Here is a 25594-nt window from a genome sequence, read left to right on the forward strand (position 1 = left end):
TAAACGTCAATGGAAAACACACATTTGTTACATCTTAGGAATAGGCATATGTGTGGTGTACCCAAGTTGAGTCTTCCTTAACCAGTTTTCCTATTGAACCTAAACCATAGGATCTCCAATGTTGCTAGGTTAGGTTTCCGTCAAGTAGTGACTCATTGTATTGGCTTAAGACCCATTCCCCTCGATGTAAATATGACTTGCTCTTTTGGTAGGCCTTTAGTCAAAGGATCAGCAATATTTTCTTTTGACTTAATATAATCCAATGCTATAACTCCATTGGAGAGCAATTGTTGTATTGTAGCATGTCGTCGCCTTATATGCCTTGATTTACCATTATACATCTTATTGTTGACTCTATGTATTGCAGCCATACAATCAACATGTATACAAAGGGCTGGTAAAGGCTTAGGCCACAATGGAATATCTTCAACAAAATTCCTAAGCCACTCGGCTTCTTCGGCTGTTTTGTCTAAAGTTATAAATTCTGATTCCATTGTTGAACGTACAATGCACGTTTGTTTGGTCGACTTCCATGACACGGCTCCTCCACCAAGTGTAAATACATAACCACTTGTGGATTTACTTTCTATGCTTCCAGAAATCCAATTTGCATCACTATACCCTTCCAAAATAGAAGGATACTTTGTGTAATGCATACCATAATTCATGGTATGCTTTAAGTACCTTAGGACGCGTACTAGTGCATTCCAATGGTCTCTATTAGGATTATTTGAATACCTACTCAATCGACCTAGTGAATAAGCCAAGTCTGGTCTTATACAGTTCATGTTGTACATCAAGCTTCCTACAACTTGTGTGTATTCTAATTGATATACACTTTCTCCATTGTTTTTGGAGAGTTCGCAGGTTGGATCAAATGGAGTCACTACAGGTTTGTCATCATAGTGTCCAAACTTCTTGAGAACTTTCTCAATATAATGAGATTGAGTTAATGTATACCCTTCACTGTCTCGTTGAACTCTCACTCTAAGAATCAAATATGCTAATCCCATATCTTTCATATCAAAACTAGAATTTAGCATCTTCTTTGTGGAGTTAATGATGTCTTTGTTTGTTCCCATAATCAACATGTCATCTACATATAGACATACAATTACAGTAGCAACTTTGGTTTGCTTTATATATACACACTTATCACATTCGTTTATGGAAAATCCAAAGACATCATTGTTTTTCATGCCATTGTTTTGGCGCTTGTTTAAGTCCATACATTGACTTAACAAATTTGCAGACTTTCTTCTCTTGACCTTTGATAATGAAGCCTTCAGGTTGCTCTATATAAATTTCTTCCTCTAAATCACCATTTAGGAATGCCGTCTTGACATCCATTTGGTGTATTTCTAGGTTATATATAGCAGCAATGGCTATTAATAATCTGATAGAGGTAATTCTAATTACAGGAGAATATGTGTCAAAGAAGTCCACGCCTTCCTTTTGACGATACCCTTTAGCAACTAATCTTGCTTTGTATTTGTCAATTATACCATCTGGTCTTAACTTCTTCTTGAATATCCATTTGTATCCAATTGTTTTGCTTCCAGGTGGTAAGTCAACCAACTCCTATGTATGATTATGAATAATGGAATCTACTTCATTTTGAATTGCCTCCTTCCAATAAGGTGCATCTGATGAATCAATTGCAGCCTTATATGTTTGAGGTTCTTGTTCATTTAAAAGGGTCACAAAATCTTGTCCAAAATCTTTGGCAACTCTTGTTCTTTTGCTTCTTCTTGGTTCTAACTCTTGCTCTTTAGCCTGAGAAGTAGAAGCATTGTTCTGAACCATTTTCTCTTGTTCGTTTTGTACTAGTACTATCACTATCACTGATCTTAGATACGGATCAATCTTTTTGCTTGATATATACAATGGTAGAGTAATTGAAATTGCAGCAATCTAGAACACATTGAAATCTATATAACAATAACAATTCTTATTATAAAATTTTATAACTAATCAAACATTGATACAAGAAAAGTTAGAATTATATATGAATGATGAATTGGAAACTGACTTGTATGGTTTGATAGAGGCTTGCAATAGCAATCTCCTAAGACAAAAATTCACCCGTACTAGTGCTTGTACTTGATGGACGTCTATCTTGCAGGATACAAATATCAAGTTCTTGTTTATGCACCAACAAGAACTTCTTGCAAACTTACTTTTTGTTTTCTCAGAAATATAGAAGAGAGGGAAGAGAGGAGAGTTTTTTTTTCCGGATCTTTATGTCTTGATCATGTCTTCCTTATAAAGATGTTGAAGAAAGCATTGCAATGGTTCTATCGCACCCCTTGGATATAGCAGATGCAATCTTTCATTCAAAATCAAACTCATATAACTGTTGTAACTGTGCAACAAAACTGATGGGTGTCCTTATCAATTTTGACCAAGATTAACTGCAAAAATAAAGTTTTCTCCAACAGTGTAACACATCAAAATCTTCTCTCGACCAGTCTCTATACCCTAAATAATCTTCAAATCGGATCCATTAGGGAAAGAATTGGTAAGAAGTTTGAAGGGATTCCAGCCATGTGGGATTTTAGGGTTACTAAGAGGGATAGAGTTAAACGACTCGTTGAAGAAAGCGGAGATTTTGGGGTTGCGGAGTGTGTGGTGGTGACGGAAGTCAGGGTTGGAAATGAGAGAGAGCCAGTACTTGGAGACGGACTGGAAGCGGAGTAGAGATAGAGCCGACACTGATATGAGGATCTGCTTAAGGAGTTCTTCGATATTCGCTACGGTTTCTACTAAAGATTGTGACATTTTCATTCCCTTCATCTTTTTAGGGTTTTGGCTTTGGACTCTAAGAGAGTGTTTGGATAAGGGATTTTGAGGTTTTAAGGAATTTAAAAGTGAAGGGATTTAGAAGTGAAGGGATTTGAAAGTGAAGGAATTTTAAAATGAAGGGACTTGGGTGATGGATTATTAAAATGATTTGTTTGGGTCATTTTTTTTATGAAAGGGATTCAATCTTGGAATTTGGTGACATATTTTATTTTTGATAATGTTAATCTTTTTTTTTACTTTTACTCTATTATTATCATAATTAATTAATTTTTTACTAAGTAGACTGTATTTTTCTTGCCTCACTTAATTTTCTAAACTCCCATTAAACTAGGAAAAAAATGATGAGAAAAAAAGGAATTAAAAACACTATAAATTAGAATTGAATTCATAGTTAAATTTTAACATTGATAGAATAGCTATGGCACATTTGTCACATCTCTTTGTTCTTGATGCACTTGTTGAACTCGATACCTTCGATAATCAGCAAACATATCCATCGCCAGTCGATCACGAAATGCAATCCACTCATTAGTAGCTTCAAAAGTTCTAACCTCCTCTTCATTGATTTCTATAGGCCTCATCGCCAACTCACGATGAACTAAATCCAATATGTGAACATACTACTCCCAATGGGAACCATTACGATGCCAATCACATGCACATAGCTAGTGAAAGCATGATGATGCTAGATGATACGATACTAGGTAAAGGATACTAACTTCATAAGTTATGCAGTAGTAAGCTAACAAGAGCACCAAGATGTTCATGAGATTCTAAGAAGTCTAACAAAAACCCAGTAATATATTCATCAAAACAAACAAAACCTGTATCTAATCATTCAAAACAAAAACAAAAATAAAAACAAAAAACCAGAGACAGAAAGAGGACCTGACATTGTATTGGCCAATTCATAAACTGGGCAGGCCTCTCCACAAGTAAAGCATAGAAACAGATCGTATCCCATTACAAAACCCATAACAAGTTTTGTATCCCTTTCAACAATTCAATAAACAAAAGCATATGAAGAAATTGAAGAACTATCTCAAGGATAATAAACAGTTATACACATAACATAGATCGCCCAAATTGGAGATCTAAACACACAAATTCTAACCATGGAACCCTAGATTGTGAAGAGAATCAGAAGCCCAAAGTGTGGAACAAACCTGGGAATCAACGATTGAAAGAGTTGAATTCGCGATAAATCGAGCGTTCAGTGGAATTTTGAAGTTACGCCCTGAAAATGTGGAACTCACAGGAAGAAGTTTTATTCAGTGAAATCCCTTCCAAAATTCCCCGTTGAAATCCCGTGTAATTTAAATCCCTCCTTTTTTTTTGCCAAACGAGGAATTCGACCCGGAAGAATTTGTAATCCCTTTTAAAAAGTCATCTCCCTCATTGGAGTCCTCTCCCCGAACAGTGTAAGAGAGCGTCAATGGGACTAAAAAGTCATTATCATTCCTATATTTGGAGAATATATGAACACAAGAATAAAACGTAACAAAGTAACAAACATTATACTTGATGCATTTGCATTGTACATATACGGCCCAATCTGACATTTACAATGAGAGCTACATCCATAGTGAAACTATAATTTTCTTGAGTACTGTATAGTATGAAACCATTAATAAGGCCCATGTCACCAAGCTCATAATGCACCAAAATGGGGACATTCGAAAGCTTAGACTCTATGCCTTTAAATCATTTGACGTTGTTTCTTGAAGAAAAAAAAAAAAGGGTGTATTGCTGTACAATTCCCTCGTAAGTTGTTACTGTTGGAGTGAATCATTATGAGCACTAACGGGTATTGGAGCACCATGATAGTGGAGCCATCTTTATAGGTGTATATATAGAAATGATTGTTGTATGTAATTCAATCAAGAAAATTCAATATATTTTCTCTTGGTATCAGAGCTTTGCTCTGCTTTTCCTGGGTTTATTTTTTCTCTGCAGTGTGCGAGCTCGTCAGCCAAGCTTTCTGTTATCTTGGTATCTCAGAGCACAGCCCATCGGAAACGTCTGCAAGCTTGTAACCTCCATCCTCCAACGTCAGCAAGTTAATAGCAAACCAAGCACTAGTCGGAATACCCGACCCGGAACCACTCCAAGCAAGCTCGGAACCGCTCCAAGCTCGGAGAGAAAAACAGCTCCAAGCTCCCTCGGAACCGCCACGCTCCCGCCGATAAGCGCAGCTCACCCCGCCGAGCTCCTCTCCGATCAGCTCATCTCTATCCTTCCTCCCCGCGAGCTGTCCTTCCTCAGCCGTGCCATCCTTGCTCTGCCGGTCTCCGATCTCCCTCGGCGACATCTTCTTCCGCCGCTGCAACCTTAGCACCACAGGCGCCGCTGCAAGCTATCCTCCAAGGGATCCGCCGCATCGAGCTATCTGTTGACATCGCCGGTGAAGAAATCCGATCGATCCGGATTTGGATCCACCTGCCCGGTCCAGCCCAGCTACGCACTGCCCGGCCCAGCTACGCACGGCCCGGCCCATATTACGTCCCGAACCGGATTTGATCAGACCCGTATCTGACCCGACCCGAATCTGACCCGACCCAGATCTGACCCGATTCAGACGAACCGGACCCGACCCGGCCCAGATTTGGTACTTTTTGTCAGTGGAGGATCACCGACAGTGCGCGTGCACCCACAACTGGTTTATATCAGTTTTTTGGTAACAATACTTACCCACCGCATCCATAGCTGGTCTTGGCAAAATTGGTATGGCTTTAAATATTTCTAACTTTGTTGGTTCTGATACGTGGATTATTGATTCGGGTGCGTCTGATCATATGACTTATGACAAATCTTATTTTACCGTATTGTCTCCTCCACCAGTACCATATGTTACTAATGCTAATGGTGAGGCATTTCCCGTATTAGGGAAAGGGTCTGTTCGTATTACTCCCACTATAGAGCTTCACAATGTGCTCTATGTACCTACTTTATCTCATCATTTAATATATGTTCCCCAATTAAACGCTGACGCTAAATGCTCTGTGACATTTTTTCCCATGTATGTGATATTTTAGGATCTTCTCACCGGGGAGTTAATTGGTCAGGGGTATTTGAGGGGCCGGTTGTTTCATCTGGATCAGACATATGCGGGGGAGAAACCAGGGGTTCAGTCTCGGACCGCTTTAATCTCCACTTCTGACAAGTTAAGTGAAGTTTGGTTATGGCATCGTCGTTTAGGGCATCCATCTTTTAGTGTTATGAAAAAATCTATGCCTACTTTGTTCATTAACGTGGAAGAGTCACTTTTACGTTGTGAGACATGTGTCTTAGGTAAGAGTCATCGATCTACTTATTCCCCTAGTACTTCTAATAACCATATTCTTCCTTTCGAATTAATTCATTCTGATGTTTAGGGACCCTCTAAAGAGTCTACTGTGTCAGGGATGCGTTATTATGTGTCATTTATTGATGATTGCACCCGTCTTTCATGGATTGTTCTCCTCAAATCTAAAGATGAGGTTTTTCCCGCTTTTCAAGCTTCTATACCACTGTCCAAACACAATATAATGCCACCATTAGAGTTCTTCGTTCTGATAATGGGGGGGGGGGAATATGTAAATCATGTCTTTCAAGAGTTTCTTAACACACACGGAATTGTTCATCAAACAACATGTCCTTATACACCTGAGCAAAATGGAGTTTCTGAAAGGAAAAATCATCACTTACTTGACATGGCTCGGTGTATTCTTTTTAGTGCTCATATGCCCAAATACCTTTGGGGTGATGCTGTCATAACTTCCGCCCACCTCATTAATCGTCTTCCCTCTCGTGTCCTTCAAGGAAAAGTTCCATATGAGGTACTTGCATCTCATGTCTCCTTACCCTCTTTTCATAATCTTCCTGCGCGTGTTTTCAGTTGTGTTGCTTTTGTCCATCTTCCAAAACACCAGAGATCTAAGTTGGATGCCCGAGCCGTTAAATGTGTGTTTGTTGGGTATGGTGGACATCAGAAAGGGTACCGGTGCTATCATCCGCCTACCGGAAAGTACTATGTCACTATGGATGTTACTTTTTTTGAAGACATGAGCTATTTTTCCTCTTCTGATACTGCTCTTCAGGGGGAGAATTCATATTTTGAAGAGCTGTATCATGGAGAGGGGGAGATAAGTGAGCCAGTAGATATAGTGACAGGTTCTATTGAGATTACCAATGTGTGAGCAACACATGCACCACCGAATGATTCCGGTAGTGAAGTCACTCCAGAAATTCAGGTACCAGCAGATAACAACACAACTGCCCCTCATGTTTCTACACCTGACCAATGCTCTCCTGGTACGGAAGATCACTCATCTGAGGTTAGTCATTCTATTGGGACTAATACTAGTGAGGCTAATAGTAGACAATATGTCTTGCCAAATAGGTCTACTCGGGGTCAACCAATAAAAAAGTATGAACCTACCCTTCAGGCTAAAACTAAGTATCCTGTGGCAAATTTTATGTCTACCAAAAGATTGTCTAAGTCATATGAATCATTTGTGAATCAAATATCTACTGTATCAGTACCTAACAAAGTGCATGATGCATTAAGAGATCCAAAATGGAGGAAAGCAATGGAGGAAGAGATGGAAGCATTAAAAAATAACAAAACTTGGGATCTTATATCTCCACCACACGGCAAGAAAACTGTGGGATGTCGTTGGGTGTTTACAGTGAAGCATAATCCAGATGGGTCAGTGAGCCGGTATAAAGCACGCCTAGTAGCAAAAGGATTCACCCAGACATATGGCATAGACTATGACGAGACATTTGCACATGTTGCAAAGATAAACACTATTCGGGTATTGCTCTCTTGTGCTGCTTGCTTAAATTGGCCACTTAGATAGTTTGATGTTAAGAATGCTTTCCTTCATGGAGAACTTACAGAAGAAGTGTACATGGATCTCCCGCCGGGGTATGCGGCTGTCTCTCCAAATAACTCTGTATGCAGATTGAGAAAATCTTTGTATGGTCTTAAACAGTCACCTCGTGCTTGGTTTAGAAGATTCTCACAATTCATGAGGAAAATTGGCTATATGCAGAGTAATTCAGACCACACATTATTTCTCAAACACCAACAAGGGAATGTAACAGCCCTAATCATATATGTTGACGATATGGTAGTTACTCGCAATGATACTATTGAGGTAGACAAATTACAAAAGCAGCTAGCCACAAAGTTTGAGATGAAGGACCTAGGTACACTCAAGTACTTCTTGGGCATTGAGGTAGCCCGGGAAAGTGATGGTATCTATATGTGTCAGAGAAAGTACTTCCTTGATCTACTAACGGAGACATGTATGTTAGATTGCACTCCAATTGATACTCCTATTGAGCAGAACCATCGGTTAGCAGAGTACCGAGATCAAGTGCCAACTGACAAGACTCGTTATCAGAGGTTAGTTGGACGCCTGATTTATTTGTCACATACCAGGCCAGATGTTGCGTATGCAGTAAGTGTGGTAAGTCAATTTATGCATAATCCGAGTGTGGATCACATGGATGCTGTTGTAAGGATTTTGAGGTACTTGAAGTCAACTCCAGGGAGAGGAGTAATGTTTTCTAATCACAACAAAATCCTTGAGATTTGTGGCTTCACAGATGCAGACTGGGCTGGAAATATTACAGATCGGAGATCCACATCAGGGTACTTTACCTTTGTTGGAGGTAATCTTGTTACGTGGAGGAGTAAGAAACAAAATGTGGTAGCTCGATCTAGTGCTGAAGCAGAATACAGAGGTATGGCTCAGGGAGTGTGCGAATTGTTATGGCTTAGAAATTTGCTACAAGATTTGGGTATTAAGCCTCAGTGTACTATGCAGATGTACTGTGACAACAAGGCAGCTATTGATATTTCCCAGAATCCTGTGCAACATGATCGTACAAAACATGTGGAAGTTGATCGTCATTTTATAAAGGAGAAACTAGATGCAAAAATCATCGGTTTTCCTTTTGTTCCTACAGAAGAGCAACTTGCCGATATACTTACAAAAGGAGTGTCTAAAAAGACTTTTTATGATTCACTTAACAAGTTGGGCATGGTTGACATGTATGCACCAACTTGAGGGGGAGTGTTGGCGTGAATCATTATGAGCACTAACGGGTATTGAAGCACCATGATAGTGGAGCAATCTTTATAGGTGTATATATATAGATGATTGTTGTATGTAATTCAATCAAGAAAATTCAATATATTTCCTCTGTTACTCTATGCTCAGATATTGGTGGTTCCTGCTAGGGTGTTCATCATGTACAATGACGTTTTTTTTTTCAGAGACAGTGGCTTGAAACCAAGACTTCGAAAGAGTCCATACACTTCAAGCTTCATAGTGCCAGAGTTCATCAAAATTCCAAGATCGATCTGCAAGGAAGGCAGATCACTAGGAAGGCAACATTCTATACAGATCGAGCAAAGCAAAGAAAGCAAAATATGGCTTGTCTGGGGAGCAAAGGGCGATGAATTCCGACCATGTATGTTGATCAGTATTGCAATCTTATTATTCCATATTTTGGACTACCTATGGGTGAGTTCTAAGTACGTAACGTAATGCAACGAATTTTACCTATAATATAATTGTCTACCTCTGCATCTCAACAAAATGTACGTACAGTAACGTTAACGCATAGTCGACCAAACATATATTGTATTTATATTTCAGTGACAGCTTTCAAGTTAAAAACGGGGGCCACATAACAAGCATGCATTTGAGTGTGAAGCTTCTCCAGAACATGACTAGATTGAAGTGTGTCAAATGTCCTTGGTGATGTACCTCATGTACGTGTGCATGCGGAAAAAATCTTGTTAAACAGTGACAAACGTGGTCCGTGGACCAACTGTACCGATACTGTCCAAACTTAGCCACCTCACAGGTGTTGGGTTTTAAACACAAAAGGCATCGGTACAATTGGTTATTATCCACTCACTTATAAGCTTTATTTTCTTTGTCACTTCTTAGATATGAGATCTCACCTCTCCAACACGCCCCCTCACGTGCAACCTAATTTTTAGGTCTACACGTGACAGATTAACATCCCACATACTGGGATGAAAGAAACTAAGGTCCAGTAACCAACGACACTTAGTGGTCATCTAATCGGAAATCCTCCGATGGCATGACAAAGTGGCACCCAACTCGGGCCCACGAAAGATTGGAGGCGCGACTGGAGAGGGACCCGCTCTGATACCATGTTAAACAGCGACAAGCGTGGCCCGTGGACCAACTGTACCGATACTGTCCCAACTTAGCCACCTCACAGGTGTTGGGTTTTAAACACAAAAGGCCTCGGTACAATTGGTTATTATCCACCCACTTATAAGCTTTATTTTCTTTGTCACTTCTTAGATGTGAGATCTCTCCTCTCCAACAAATCTTGATGCTATAAGGTCCAACAATGATAACAAACAACAAATATTAGAACTTTCTATTAATACAAAGCATGAATAACATGGTGGAGCTTTCGCAACTAACTACATATGTGGACAACATATACATAGGATTCATCGTCACAGTCGCACACAAGCTAAACTCTCCAAGTAAGCATAGTAATAAGTCCATGTAAATGACGTAATAATGTTGATTATCACATGGGGCTAGAAAAAGTTCTTTATTAGCTAACTCAACAAATTTCTTGATGGCCTTAATCTTAAGATTAAAAGATGCGACTTTTCCAGGCATATGCAACCAAAGATCAGTTGAAGAATCCTCTTCTTCATTCTCATCACATTTTCCCTCTCCAAAAAGACCCAAGACAACAAAATCATTCCAATCAGGAAGAGCTGCCACTAGTGGATTAAGATCAACACGATACTTGACAAACCAGCCGGAGTAATCCGTCTCCATTTCCATAACCTCAAATTGAGTGTTGCAGTACGCAAAAGTCTCAATCAAATATAAATGGCCACCGCACTCCCGAAAATATATATCTTTGAGCCAAAATCAACCATATAGTAGGGAAGAAACCTGATTCATCAAAGGGAATGTTTTTGACAAGCAAGGGAACCGGAGGGGGACTAGCCATGAGCCCCAAACGTTCTTCAGCTAAGTTAAAGTAGTGTAATACATCAACTTCTTGTCTGCAAAACTCACGATGAATATTAACGTCGATTGCAATGTTTTGTCTACCAATGTGTCTTATCCAATTAACCGCACCATTGCAAAATACTGAACTCTCGCTGTTCCATCCATCAAAGTGCATGGCCATCTCCTTGACATCAAACTGCATACCCTCGTCAGAGGGGCTTTGAGAAAAGATATTGAGATGCTTCCACCTGCCAGTCTCAGACGAATATATGTCTATTTTATGGTGCTCGCCTTCCCGTTCCACATATTGAAAATAGGTCTCCACCGAGTTAGACACGCATATCACCTTGTAATGAGGCGATACTGAAGGATCAAAAGCCAAAGCATAACGTACATTCATGTCTTCCCTTACCGTCGGAGAAGAAAGAGCTCGAAATTGGTTGATTGTTGTCACAACTCCAAAATTTCGAATGATAAAACTCGAAACTAAAACCATGAAAATTCTAAAACAATCTCAGATATATTGAAATTATTTTATAATAACAGTGTATCGAAACTGAGTTCATAGTACGACTCAGTCAACTTGAATAATACATAACAAGTTTATAATTCAAATATTATAACAAATAGACATGTAAAATTTTCTCAATCCTCACCACAAATAGAAGAAATAAACTTCGGCAATCTTCAGAGTAAGTCTTCCAAACCTGCTAATCCACACCTGCAGATCTATCTCCTACACCATCGAATAGGTGCACCAGGATTGTAAACACAAACCCGGTAAGCTTTGCAGCTTGTATTAGTAAACCAACAATATAACGTACATCGCATTCAAAAGAAAATAACTAATAACATTTAAAGATAAACAAACTCATGAGACACTGGACGGCCCATCTGGTTGTCTAATAATATTTGAAAATATGTGTACTCATGAGTCATTGGGAAACCCATTTGTTTACCCAATATCATATAAAACAACAAACGGGTACCCATGAGACCCAGGTACTCATATGTTACCCCTCATGCAGTACACCGACAGACACTGGGCAACTCATATGTTACCCAATATCACTAAAAACATGGGTACTCATGAAACCCAGGCAACTCATCTGTTACCCCTCATGCAGTACACCGGCAGACAGACTAGAGCTCTAACTAATCATAACTGACACCCAGCCAAGGCTTGGTTCCGATTATTGCCAACAACGTCCGAACACCAGAAAAACGTTTTAACAAGACTCAATGTTAAAATCACGTACAATATAACAATCAACGCATGTTTATTATACTACAACCAAGTGACTCTTGCACAACAATATAAATATAGTCACCACAATACAAACTTGTTTGGAAATAAAAACATAACATTATATAATATAGCGGACCCATATATATGTATCGTATTTACCATTTATACACATACCAACCCACTATATTATATACATGTTATAGTTCAATCTTTTAAAGAAGTCGTAAATATGAGTCACCGCCAAGGATAGACTCGTCATAGTGAGATTTACTCACCTTATTTTATGCGTGCAATTTCCATGACACCGAGAGCGATTCCCTCACTCGTTTCGTCGGTCACCTAATAGCATGATAAAGTGCTTAGAAAATGATGCGTAAAATCTCAGGTGTCGATTCAGTACAACCGAACACTGTTCATGATTTACTGTTCATAAAATTACTATTCAGGAATCACTGTTAACGGAATTACTGTTTGTTCACAAATTTACTGTTCACGCGCCGCCACAGACGACTACCCACAGTAGGCGCACGTGGGGCTCACGCGCAGCCCAAACAGGCGTCCGTGACCTCACACTCAGCCCCCAAACTCTGCCATTTCACTTCCTACACCATCCTAGATCGTTGATGCCACCCTCATCTGCTCCCACGCGCCGCCACAGACGGTGGCACGCGCTCCACCACCACCTCCGCCCAAAACTCCTCAAATCAACAAACTTCCAATATGAAAAACGTAGATCACAAGGAGAGAGACACAACCATACCTTCAGTTTGTCCCAAGCCGGCATAAACCGCCAGAATCGCCGTCGTAAGATCCCGGATTGGAATTTGGAGATCGGAGTAGCAGTAGCTTGATTCGAGCCTCACCGCTGGTGGAATCGTGTCGAAGAGGAAGAGAGAGGACTCGCAGCCGTGGCCCCGAGCTCCAGCGTTGCTGGCAATGCCGATTTCATCTGAGCTGCTACAACGATCTTTCGGTGGCAACGCGATACGACGCGGGGTGGGTCGCCGCTGCACTGGATCAGATCGCTTGGCTGTGCGATTCCAACGACACCAGCGGTGTGGTGCACGGTGGCCTGAGAATGGAGATTGTCGGCGGAGAAGATTGGAGAGAAACGAGGGTCGGGGAGGAGAGAGAGAAACCTGCGTGGGGGGGTTTCCGTTTTAGGAAAATTAGGTTTTCCTCGAATTCAGAAACCAACTTCTGTTAATAATAACGTTCACATACGACGTCTGATTAAGGTGTGTCACATGTCCACAAACTTGTATCGATGAGCTCTACAACTTCCGTGAAGGGCGTTTTCAGAGATGAGTGACGAAATAAAAGTCGACTCTCGAGTCACAGAAAACGTAACCTTTTTTAACTTAATTTCCGAAATCAGTTTCGTTTCGCCTGACATCGACGATAAGGCGTAAAAATGCGATTTTACTCAAATTACCAAACTTAATAATCTACAAAAATTATACGAATTAAACCCGAAAATTCGGGGTATTACAATTGTGGAGTTGACAACATATACTGGACGATGTTTTCTTTCTCCAAATAAAGGATTAATATGGCAAAGAAAGAGGCCATTGCAGGATTGAATAATCCTCCAATTTGCCGGCTTAAACAAAATCTTGAACAGTTCTAACTTCTAAGAGCATCTCCAATAGCTATTCTTAAAATTCTCTATTACAAATGATGAAAATACTAAATCTCTAAAAAAAAGGACATCAACTCCAATAGTTAAATACAAATGTGTATAATTAAATGAAAATTAAATTAAATCTCATAATGTCATAATTTATACTAAGACTAGAAAAGGGATAATAAATCATTTTTTTGTTAATTTTTATGATAGAGTGAATTTGTTTTGGTAAGAAATAAAGTTGAGAGATTGTTTGGAAAATTATACAAATTTAGAGATTTTGTTTATCTCTCTTCCCACGTTCTCTATTATAGAGGACAGTTTATATGAGCTATTAGAGCTAAAATTTGATGTTTTTCCTCTCTAATAAAGATTATTTAGGTTTTAAAGGAGCTGTTGGAGATGTTCTAAAGGAATTACTACCCGAACTCCCGAGAGAGATGGACTTGAAAAACGTTATGTTGGATTTCACCATAGAAGAAAGTTGAGATTTTAGGGTTAGAGATTCGAACACTGTGACGTTGTCGGAACTCGGGGTCGGAGACGAGAGCCAACCATATATTGTTTGCAGACGCACTTCAACCTGATCAGTGAACAAAAATCAAGCAAACTAACTAAATATCTAGGATTAGCTAATCTAGCTGAATATATTATAACATATGAAAGTTCGTACTATTCCACTTCAATACCATCTCATCTCCTGTTTTTGTAATATATGTAAATTAATTTATTTCTCAGCTATAGATTTTCATTGGGTACATCATATATTTTCATGGTGAAACTATGCAAAGATGTGCACCCCCAATATGCACCAGCCAGTTATAGATTTTCACCATTCGATATTGTTGACGGTTTCTGCCGAAGAAATTAATGCTCACCGAAGAGATTTCATTACTAATTCTTTCCCAGGGTAAAACCATCTTGGCAAGTTTGTCTTGCTTTTTCTTCTTTGGTTCAAAGGAGTCGATTGTATTCCCCCAATTCAACTTGGCTTGGCCGCAAAACATATCGCAAAGCTACGTGCATGATTGATCACTTGAGCTAAAAGTTTCACCGACTATTTCGATCTTCATCACTCTAGAAATTCCAAGATAAACCCTTCTAATTTTTTTTTCCTTCAAAAGAGACTTCAATATTCAACTCCGGTTTTGAGTTTTTGACGGTATATACAGAAAAATCGACCAAATGTTGTATAAATTAGAGTTCTTCAATCGGCAGTATCTATAGGGTAATAGCTCTAGTTGTTGGAGATGAGAGATCCCACATCTAAGAAGTGACAAATAAAATAGAGATTATAAGTAGATGGATAATAACCAATTGTACCGAGGCCTTTTGTGATTAAAACCTAACACATGTAAGGTGGCTAAGTTGGGATAATATCGGTACACGCTTGTCGCTGTTTAACATGGTATCAGAGCGGATCCCTCTCTAGTCGCACCTCCAATCTGTCGTGGGCTCGAGTTGGGTGTCACTTTGTTATGGGCCCATGATGGGTGCTATTATCATGCCATCAGAGGGTTTTACGATTGGATGGTTACCAAGTGTCGTTGGTTATTGGACATTGGTTTATTTCGTCCCAGTGTGTGGGATGTTAATCTGTCACGTACAGACCTAAAAATTAGGTTGCACGTGAGGGGGCGTGTTGAAAAGGAGAGATCTCATATCTAAGAAGTGACAAATAAAATAGAGATTATAAGTGGGTGGATAATAACCAATTGTACCGAGGCCTTTTGTGATTAAAACCCAACACATGTGATGTGGCTAAATTTGGACAATAATGGTACAGTTAGTCCATGAGTCACGCTTGTTACTGTTTAACACTAATACTACGTACCGTTTACAATATCCTTTCAATTACTTGGCGTCTTGTGTGTTTGTTAGCAGCTCATTACTCGATAATAAAGATAGAGAATCCCTACAGAATTTTCTAGCATAATTCGTATGAAGTGGTGCATAATGTTCAATAGATCGATTAAAGTGTGAAGTAGGGTTGAAAATCTTGTTTATTAACCAAAAGACATATATGTACATATAAGTGTGTCGTTTGCGTTGATACGTAATACAATCAACAGAATATATGGCATATCGATCGTATGTTTACGTTTTTACGTAATGCAATTATTCTCAAAAGCCAATGGCATGGACTACATATAAAAATCTGTATCCTCACAGTCACACACAAGCCAATGTGTCCATGTAAAGATATTTATTAACCCCCCTGCAATAGTTATCACCTACAAATAAAAAAAAACCAGATTTCTTGATGGCCGTATTCTTAAGATCAAAAGATACGACCTTTCCATGCATATGCAACCAAAGATTTGTCAAAGAATCCTCCTCTTCATTCTCATCACATTTTGCCTCTCGAAAAAGACCCAGGACAACAAATTCATACCAATCCTGTCGAGGACAAAGAGCTGCCATCAATGGATTAAGATCAACATGATACTTGGCAAACCACCCAGAGTATTCTCTCTCCATCTCCAGGACCTCTAATTGAGTGTTGCGGTCAAAAATCTCAATCAAATACAAATGGCCACCGCACTCCCCAAAGTATCTCTGAGTCAAAGTCGGCCATATACAGCGAATGTTTTTGACATGCGAGGGAACCGGAAGGGGACTAGCAACCAGCTCCAAACGTTCTTCAGCTAAGTTAAAGTAGTGGAATACATCATTCTGTTGTCTCTGAAATTCAATATAATTATTTCTGCTGGTTTCCAATCTGGGCAAGCGTCTTATCCAATGAACCGCACCATTGCAGAATACTGAACTCTCGCTGCTCCTGCCATCAAAGTGCATGGCCATCTCCTTGACATCAAAGTGCATACCCTCGTCAGAGGGGCTTTGGAAGAAAGGAATATTGAGATGCTTCCATCGGCCAGTCTCCGACGAATATATGTCTATTTTATGTTGTTCGCCTTCCCGTTCCATATTTAAAAAATGGGTGGGCACCGAGTTAGTCACGCAGACCACCTTGTAATGAGGCGATACTGAAGGATCAAAAGCCAAAGCATAACGTACAAAACCATATATATCCACGTCTTGCCTTACCCTTGGAGATGAAAGAGCCCGGAATTGGTTGGTTGTGGGATTAACAACATACACTGTACGATTATTATCATTATTATTGCAGAGGAAGAGTCCATTGCAGGATTGAATAATCCTCCAATTTTTGCCAGCAGGAACAGAATCTTGAAAAGCTCTAAAGGGATTACCGGCCGGACTCCCAAGCAAGATGGACTTGAAAACTTTCTGTCGGATTTTGCCACAGAAGAAAGCTGAGATTTTAGGGTTAGGGTTTGGAACGGTGTGACGTCGTTGGAACTCGGGGTCGGAGATGAGAGCCAGCCATTGTTTGCAGACGCACTTCAACTTGATCACTGATCGAGTCGGAACAAATAAAAGAATCTGAATAAGTAGCTCTTCTATATCCGCCACGCTTTCCGCAAAACAAACTCTCACCATTGTCTTCGTCATTCTCAATGTTATTTTGCCCTAACTTCTTCCTCAATATATAGGACCCGAAAAAGACAGAGAAGCCCAAAAATAACAGAAAACAGGCCCAAAGTTAAAAAGCTGACCCCGAAGCTGACGTGGCGGGATCAGCGTGTCACTATCCAATAGAAAAGCAACACGTAGCAATCTTCACTTTTAATTTAAACACGAACCTTTTTCTTCGTCGGCTCCATTTTTTTTCTCTCTTTCTCTGAAACTGAGAATCTCAGAGACTCAAAACCCAGAAACAAAAAAAAAAAAAATTGGATGAGAAAAATGGAGGCTCGGCGGAGCAATAAGGCGGCGGTGTTGATCGTAGTTCTGCTGGTCTGCTTTGTGGGACGAATCGCGGCGCTGTCGGTGACGGTGAACGACATCGAATGCGTATACGAGTATGTGCTCTATGAAGACGACACCGTTTCTGGGAACTTCGTTGTCGTAGACCATGATATCTTCTGGGCTAACGATCATCCGGGTCTGGATTTGATTGTGAGTGTTTCCTCTTTGGCTTAATTCGGCCTCAAGTTTTGATTTTTAGGGTTTTTTTTTATGATTGGCGCAATTTGGGGGTTTAGTGTGGTTTTGGATTAGATCTAAGGTTTTGGATTTTGAATTGTTATTATCTTAATTATGATTTCAGTTATGTTATATAGAGTATTGATGCTAGTAATTAAGGTCAATTGGAGACGATTTGTATTAAGATGAATAATTTTGAGATTACTGGACTAAATTGCCAGAGCTGAATTGCTAATCATACTCTTAAGTCTTATCAGAGTTAATTTTCTGCATGAGTATGAATGTTCGAGGCGTAAAGTTGCTGTCTTTATTATCTCATTTGTATTTCTATGTTGGACTAGTATTCTTCAAAGATGCATCAGTGACTAGTATATAGAACTAACCAAGATTAAGCTTCTCCTATATAAAATGTAGTTAGCTTGTTGGAGCTAGGAGTATCACTTTTGTAAGGGTCTTATCTTGTTCCGGAAGTTAGGTATTAGCATTTACAGTCCTCTGATTTGGTTCCTCTCAGCCCATTTCTTATTTAAGCAGATCAAAAGGGGTTTTCTTCATTAAACTTAAAAGACCCAGAACAATTGGTTGTGCACTTACTTTTGATTCTAGTGTTACTATACAGACTTTGCTTCTCAGAAGATGGTGGTTTCAATGTTAATTTGTTGTTTCCTATGACTATAAGCATGTAAAATGTTTTACTAGTAGAAATATGTCTGATCTTTGAAAAATGCATTTCTTTATGTTCACTCAGTGGTTATGTCATTTGAGAGCTTTCACATTCAGCAAAGTACACGCGCCCAAACGCATGCACACACAGCTCGCTTTATGAGTTCCATTACAATACTTTTATACTATATTTATGTCTAGTTTGATCTGGTCTTCACAGGCATCCGTTAGGTGCATTTTCAGACTCGAATGAGAAAGGATTTGATATGTATAATGTTGGTATTTTGTGCAGGTGACATCTCCTGGGGGTAATGCAGTGCACACTTCAAAGGGATCATCTGGAGACAAGTTTGAGTTTAAGGCCCCTAGGAGTGGAATGTACAAGTTCTGTTTCCACAATCCATATTCAACTCCGGAAACAGTTTCATTCAATATACACGTCGGCCATATTCCTACTGAGCACAACATTGCCAAGGATGGTATGTAAAATCTGTTTTGATAAGTTTATGCCCTACTTATCCATCCAATTTGAAATTGCTATTTAATGGTTGAAGTGATTCTGACCTTGACGGCCATAAAACCAGCTGGTTGTCAACCAATGAACTGTCTTTGTCCAATTCTCATGTTTTGAGGCTTTTTTATTTCAATTTTTTATTTTATAACTCTCACTATTTGTCCTGGTTACATCTAACCTGTGAATTTGGTTTCATTGCAGAACATCTAGACCCTATCAATGTGAAGATAGCTGAGCTTAGAGAAGCACTGGAGTCAGTTACATTGGAGCAAAAGTACTTGAAAGCACGTGATGCTCGTCACCGTCATAGTAAGTTTTTCGTTCATTTGTTTTTCAAAATATGATAGTGATGAGACGATGCATTCCTTCGTATCAGATATATGCCGTCTATGTGATGATTAACTCGATGTCCCTGTTTTTTCAATTATAAGTATGAATAAACGAGAAGCTTAATACCCAGAATTTAAGATGTTTTGCTCGGTTTTATAAATTCATAAGTTATTGCAAAAGATATGGAACTGTTAAATACATTGCTGTGATAAAATACATCTTGAGGTTCCCAACTATTCAATTTCCTAATGTTAGCAATGTATTACTCAATACCAACTGTCTTCACACTCTTTTGTTATATTTATTTCTACCACAGCGAATGAGAGCACAAGAAAGCGGGTTGTGCTTTACACAATGGGAGAATACTTGATGCTAGTTGCCGCTAGTGGTCTACAAGTTATATACATTCGCCGCCTCTTTAGCAAATCAATTGGATATAATCGGGTTTGAGTTGCTAGGTTAATGTTTCTGTATTCTAACTGGATACCATTTATACATTATTATCTCAGATACATCTTTGTGTACCATTTGTGTAACATTATGGTACTTTTATATTTTTTTTTCTTTTCACCTTTCATGTGCATTGAGATTTTCCAGTCTTGTTTAGTATTTGCTGCGGGTTAATCTTATAGCTGCTCCATGACAGTTGCCTCTGGCATTTCATTTGTATTGACAGACAATATGAAGATAAGCGAAATATCAAATTTTATATTAACAGGATTAGGTAAAGGGATTAGAACAGAAGTATTTGTATGATTGAGATATAGTGCATCACAAATTTTCAAGTTAGTAGCTCAGAACTACTTGGACTTTGGACTCAGTACATGGCTGACAATGTCACTCATATTTCTCACTCCTAAACACAAACTTGCAGATCGATGAAGAATGGGAAATAGGTTGTGTTTTGGACTTTTGGTTCATCAGTTTAGATTTGTAGTAATTCTGATGAGAAGTTGTTTAGGACTCGATCAGAAAACTGCTCACTAAGGTTAACCAGCTCCCATCTTGTTCAGGACTTTTTCTAGAGCTGCTTTCCTCTCCACTCAGATTGCCATAAAGGAGATCAAATATGGTTTGCCAACTGTAGAGGAGGATGGACACATTAAATTTCATACAATAGAACAATTTGCACAACATAAAGGTCTGGTGCAATTCAAAATAACGTATCAATTCTATATAATGAAGAGGACTTACCATAGTTGCAACCGAAACGTGAAGTAGATATGCCTGTTATGTACTGCAACTGGAAATTAAAAAATATATATATCAAGTTTCTACTATTACTCACAATATTTGAAGAAAAATGAGTGATTGAATACTCGGGTCTACTAAAGATCTAGAGATATAAATATGGCTGCCAAAAACAAGTCCCATGAAGTCATCCAACAGAATGTCATTGCTATTCAGAAATGCCAATGGCTTCTCAGTGGGTTCAAGAGTTACGTGCTTTGTCCAAGAAGCACCCGTCAGACCACCAAGTTCATCCAGCACCCATATTACAAAAGAAGAATATTCAAGTTCATCACTTCCAAACTCATCAACAACTTCAAATTCATCAATCAATATAAAAAGGGCAAGGGATTCGTTCCACACTCGAAGAGTCATACGGTAAGTGAGGACCTCGGGATGATAAACACGATCAGCAGGTAACATGATATCATAAAATGATGACCTGCCTAATAATGAGGTAGTCCTGGATATCCAACACATACAGTTCCTTGTGTTGCTCATGTCCTAACCAATAAAACATTTCCTTGAATTGAATCTGGAAACTTTCGGGCATAAAAACAGTTTTTTTCTGTTTCTAAAGCATTGGTGTTAATTTTTCTCCATGAATTAGTACTCAAAGAGTATATTGCTGCCTTAGGACGATTATGAATATCATATCCATCACCCTCGAAGCCTGGCGTAGAACTTAATCCAAAGTTAACCACTTTGTCTTCGTTCAATTTAGCATCATATCCAAACCCCTCAACAGACTTGGGGTAATCGTAACTCCAACGTCTCCAATCAACATCTGGAAGGTATGGAGATGGGGGAAGAAGCTTAAATTCTTGAATTGCTGGATTCCATAAAATCACCTGAAAAGTTTTAACTAGATGTAGACATATGATTCCATTGGAATGCGCCACCATATGAACAGCTTCTTCTTTAGTCTTTAGACTCATAGAAAGAGGTATTTTGACGTCGGCTACACTAGAAACAATAATTCTGTCCTCACTAGTATCAATATCATCATCATTATTGCATATATTAAGCAAAGAAAATACTACTACTTCTTCTTCTTCTTCTTTATCTTCTTTTCCAGTGTCATTAGTAGTCTCCTTAAGAACTAAAGTCTTCTTCATGACGAGCAGATGTTTGGAATTGGAATTGAAATTGGAGAGGTGCTTTGCTACGAACCTGGGATTGTTGATCAGGGCATCCCACCCTTTAGAGGCGCATTTAAATCGCACCAGAGTCTTAGGAGGCAGAGTTAATAGGATTTTCTCCACCAGATCTTCACCAACTGCTGTCATTTCTTCCCTGCTCTTTCGTCTTCAACCTTTTCAATTAACAGTTATATAAGAGCAAATTCACTACAATACATCACAAGTATAATACTATCTTAAATATATTGTATATGTAGAATCACGTACCTTTACCTGAGAACTAGAACAAGAGATGGTGACTTGAGACAGAGTCACTGAGACTTGAAACATGCAGCTTTTGAGTTCTGACAATGTTGTTTTGCAATATTTATTTCATGGGATAATTTAACAAATGATACTTTGATCATTCTAACTTTTAGTACCTCAGAAAAATATCACATTGGTACCTTCAATTTCTATTTCAGCCTAATTTTAGTTTATTCCATCAATTAACACCGTTTGTGCCTTCATTTCCCACCAATTTTTAAAGTATTTTCTTGACTTCATTATTTTTTAATTTTATCTTTCATTTTCCTCCAATTTCAACTTTAATTTTTTTTCTAAAACTAAGTTAATTAATTCACATCATTTCATTATAAAATTAATAAGCATTCTTCATTTACTACAACTATTACAAACAAGATAAAGTTTGCAATTACAAAATAAATCACCATATATTTCATATTGTATATGTCCATCAACCAACAACCATATTGTTATAATAATATGTTCAAAAATTCTATCATAGGCAATGTTCTAAATATCGGGATATATCGACAATATATCTTTACTAAAAAACAAGTAAGCGTAATTCCTCCTAGACAATAAAATATGTTGACGTGAGGAGGAACATATTTACTAGTTATATCATCTGCAATTGCTTGAATCTCAAGACGATACAATAAGTTAATTTTATCGGTCAACCCGATAAATGAAATCAAATGGTGATATATCGGCTCAAACCGAGTTTGACCAGATATATCAGTGTTTTTTTAATTCTTTTTTAAAAACTATGTCGTTTTGAAAAAAAAGAACATTTAAAGAAAATGAAAAGGTCGTCGATAGCATTCGATGACGAGAGAGTTTATGATGAATGATCACCTCAATTTATCTTTTAGGCACTTATTTTTATTAATTAAAATTATTTATGTATTTTCATTGTCAAAACAATCAAATGTTTTTCGTTTATGAAGTTTATTTGGTACATTTTGAACTATAAGTTTTAAATTCTCAAGTTTATTTGATATATTTTGAAGTATGTTAATAAATATATTAAATTTAATTAAAAACTAGCAAAAATGATGAATCTGATATATCTTGATATATCCCCGTTATATCCGTATTTTACAAAACCGATACGATGCCGATAATCGCTATTTAGACTATTGATCATAGGCATTTAAATGTTTCAAAAGCAAAAGAAAATGCTTATATAACAATTGGTTGATTTGAATGGTATAAAATGTTGGCTATAAACTAAGTGAAATAAGTGGAAAATAAAGTGACAAAAATGCCTTTAAAATTTGGTAGGAAATAAAGTCACTAACGCGGTTAATTGACGGAATGAACTAAAATTAACCTGAAATATAAACTTGAAGTACCAATGCGATAGTTTTCAAATGTGAGATACTAAAAGTTAGAATGACCAATAATTTGGGTACTATTTGTTGAATTTACCCTTATTTCATTAGGGCAAATTATTTATACTATTCTCATACAGAAAATAACAAAAATAAAAAAAGCTGGACAATTCTAATTGCAGTATGTAAGTTGATTCTTATTGTAAGTTAATTCTAGAAACAATTGCCAGATACAACAAAGCAGCACAATGAGACATTGTAAGTTTTATGTTAGATATCACAATATCATTGCATACCATCATAGTGATTTATTGGTCATGATGCAATACCTATAAGCAAAATTTTGAATCTGAATTGTAGAACAAGAATGAAACTCAGAGCGAGAGAGAGCTTACGGTATTGAATTTAAAACCAACTGACACCCTCATCTTTGAGTCTCTTCCATTCGTTAACACACTAAGACACCAATCGATTTATCCAAATCATATATGCAGAAATCACACAAGTTTCTCACTCCAATTGGTCCAAAACCCAAATTGTTCCTCTACCTTAATCACGCATCCATCTTTGTCTCTGTTGGTAGAATGCTCAAGGGGCCCCCTTACCTTGTGGATTTGTAAACCGTTTTCTAAAGTTAGTTTATTTTATTTTATAATTTGGATACATAAAATGGTGGCGTGCCAAATAGTGAATGAAAAATGGTTTGTGAACCAACAATGTATGGAATATTGGCCGAATGAACAATTGTCGATTAAAAGGTAATCCATCTCTATGCTTGATAATGTTGATCGTATTCTATTTAAAGTTTTTGCATTTGGAAATAAGTTGGACGAGTAGGAAGAAAGAAAAGGACTCCCATGCATGATCGATCATTAATTGATATACTAGTGATCAACTTCGTCGAATTTACAGATTCGTCGTATGTGAAATGGGAAAACATCTTAGAAACAAGCTCATCTATGATGATGCAAGTTTTAAGGAAGCAAAACACCAGGCCAAATTAAGTTTCTATATTTAAGGGATTAGGGATGTGTGACAGTCGAGACAAATTAAGATCATATATGTGTGTGTATCTGAAACCAAGTTAGCTACAAGTGATTTACGACCTTGCTCATGAACCTTGTTCCGGCAACTATGTTCTTGAATTAACTAGGAATCTAGGGAGGGAACTGGGAAGTATAGAGGTTCTCGCAAACTTGTTCCGTCCTCTCAGGCTATTACTTTTTATAGAACTCAAATAAAGTTGATTTTGAAGTCAAGTACGGATTAAATTTGACCGCCAAACTTTACTTAATAAATAAAAATGGCATGCACATGCATAAATCCAAAAAAAAAAACCATTAATTGAGACCCATCGTCAAACATACAACAGATAGTTCGTAAATTAAGCTTATTGAGGTTATTCAAGGCACTGAGGTGCACTTGTACCAACTTAAATGAATGGTTATATTTCATTAAATATATATCTTTATTATTAAAAAAATTATTATTAAATATCAATGGTTGAGAGGTAGATTGTAAATTGAATAATTTTCCGTTTATAAATTGTAAAGTACGAGTTGAGGATCGTATTCTAGCTATATAATTAAACAAAATAGGAGAACTTTCCCATCCTGGCAATTTGTTTTTCTCGAACTAGGACAACTTATCACATTTTTTGCCTGGTGATCCTGGCAAATTATCACTTCTTGTAGCACGTACTTGTTGGTGACTGCTGGACTCTTCTGTCGGAAGAATAAGGTAATATAGTCTTCTGAAGTTGCAATGATGTTCTTGCATACAAATTCTATATATAAGTCCTACGATTATAAAACTATCGATACTTATAAACTACAATTCAAACGAAATTGAAATAGAATTTCACTAACTTGATCGGATTGAGACCTGCGTAGCAGTGTCTTAAGACAGAAATTCGCACCCACTTGTGTTATAGTTTCGGACGTCTATCTTGAGGATACAACACTCTAAATAAGTTCTTGCACATGAATTTGTTTCTGACGAATTTACGTTGTGTTTCAAAAAATAACAGAAGAAGAAGATGACACTACCCACCCTAAAATATACTCTAATATCGAGGCAACTCGTGCGGGGACCACTATTAAATGAGATATACCAAAAATTTTGGCATAGTCTACCCTGAAAGTAGCAAACCCAACCTACAGAAAAGACACTCCAAATATCTCAAATCCAACCTCGACACATAGAGCCACCATGCTCCCCAAACTTTCCAACTCCACAATCACAATTCAAAAATAAAATTCAAAAAGTATGACGGAGTATGTCATGTTTGTTATCTAATCTCGTTTGATCCCGAGAGCTCGTAGCTCGTCTTATATCACAACCGCCCAACCCACTAAGACGACGGGGTCACAAAAATCATACATCA

At 38.0% G+C, this 25594-nt stretch overlaps 3 protein-coding genes across 3 annotated transcripts; 1 reads left to right on the plus strand and 2 right to left on the minus strand.

Moving 5' to 3' along the window:
• Nucleotides 1-15871: 15871 nt before the first annotated feature.
• On the minus strand, nt 15872-17176 carry LOC126790843 (F-box protein At5g07610-like). Its single transcript, XM_050517195.1, has one exon. The coding sequence runs from the start codon at nt 17174-17176 to the stop codon at nt 15872-15874; it is 1305 nt and encodes a 434-aa protein (XP_050373152.1).
• A 244-nt stretch (nt 17177-17420) lies between these two features.
• On the plus strand, nt 17421-19932 carry LOC126790020 (transmembrane emp24 domain-containing protein p24beta3). The gene is made up of 4 exons (XM_050516144.1): nt 17421-17683; nt 18666-18852; nt 19089-19196; nt 19534-19932. The coding sequence occupies exons 1-4, from the start codon at nt 17462-17464 to the stop codon at nt 19665-19667; spliced, it is 651 nt and encodes a 216-aa protein (XP_050372101.1). The 5' UTR covers nt 17421-17461; the 3' UTR covers nt 19668-19932.
• Nucleotides 19933-20501: 569 nt separating this feature from the next.
• Nucleotides 20502-21736, minus strand: LOC126790844 (uncharacterized). Its single transcript, XM_050517196.1, has 2 exons — nt 21061-21736; nt 20502-20893 (listed from the first exon to the last, which is right to left on the minus strand). The coding sequence occupies exons 1-2, from the start codon at nt 21734-21736 to the stop codon at nt 20502-20504; spliced, it is 1068 nt and encodes a 355-aa protein (XP_050373153.1).
• Between the last annotated feature and the right edge of the window lie 3858 nt (nt 21737-25594).

Source organism: Argentina anserina, chromosome 4 (genome assembly GCF_933775445.1).
Source record: "Argentina anserina chromosome 4, drPotAnse1.1, whole genome shotgun sequence".
Classification (NCBI taxonomy): domain Eukaryota; kingdom Viridiplantae; phylum Streptophyta; class Magnoliopsida; order Rosales; family Rosaceae; genus Argentina; species Argentina anserina.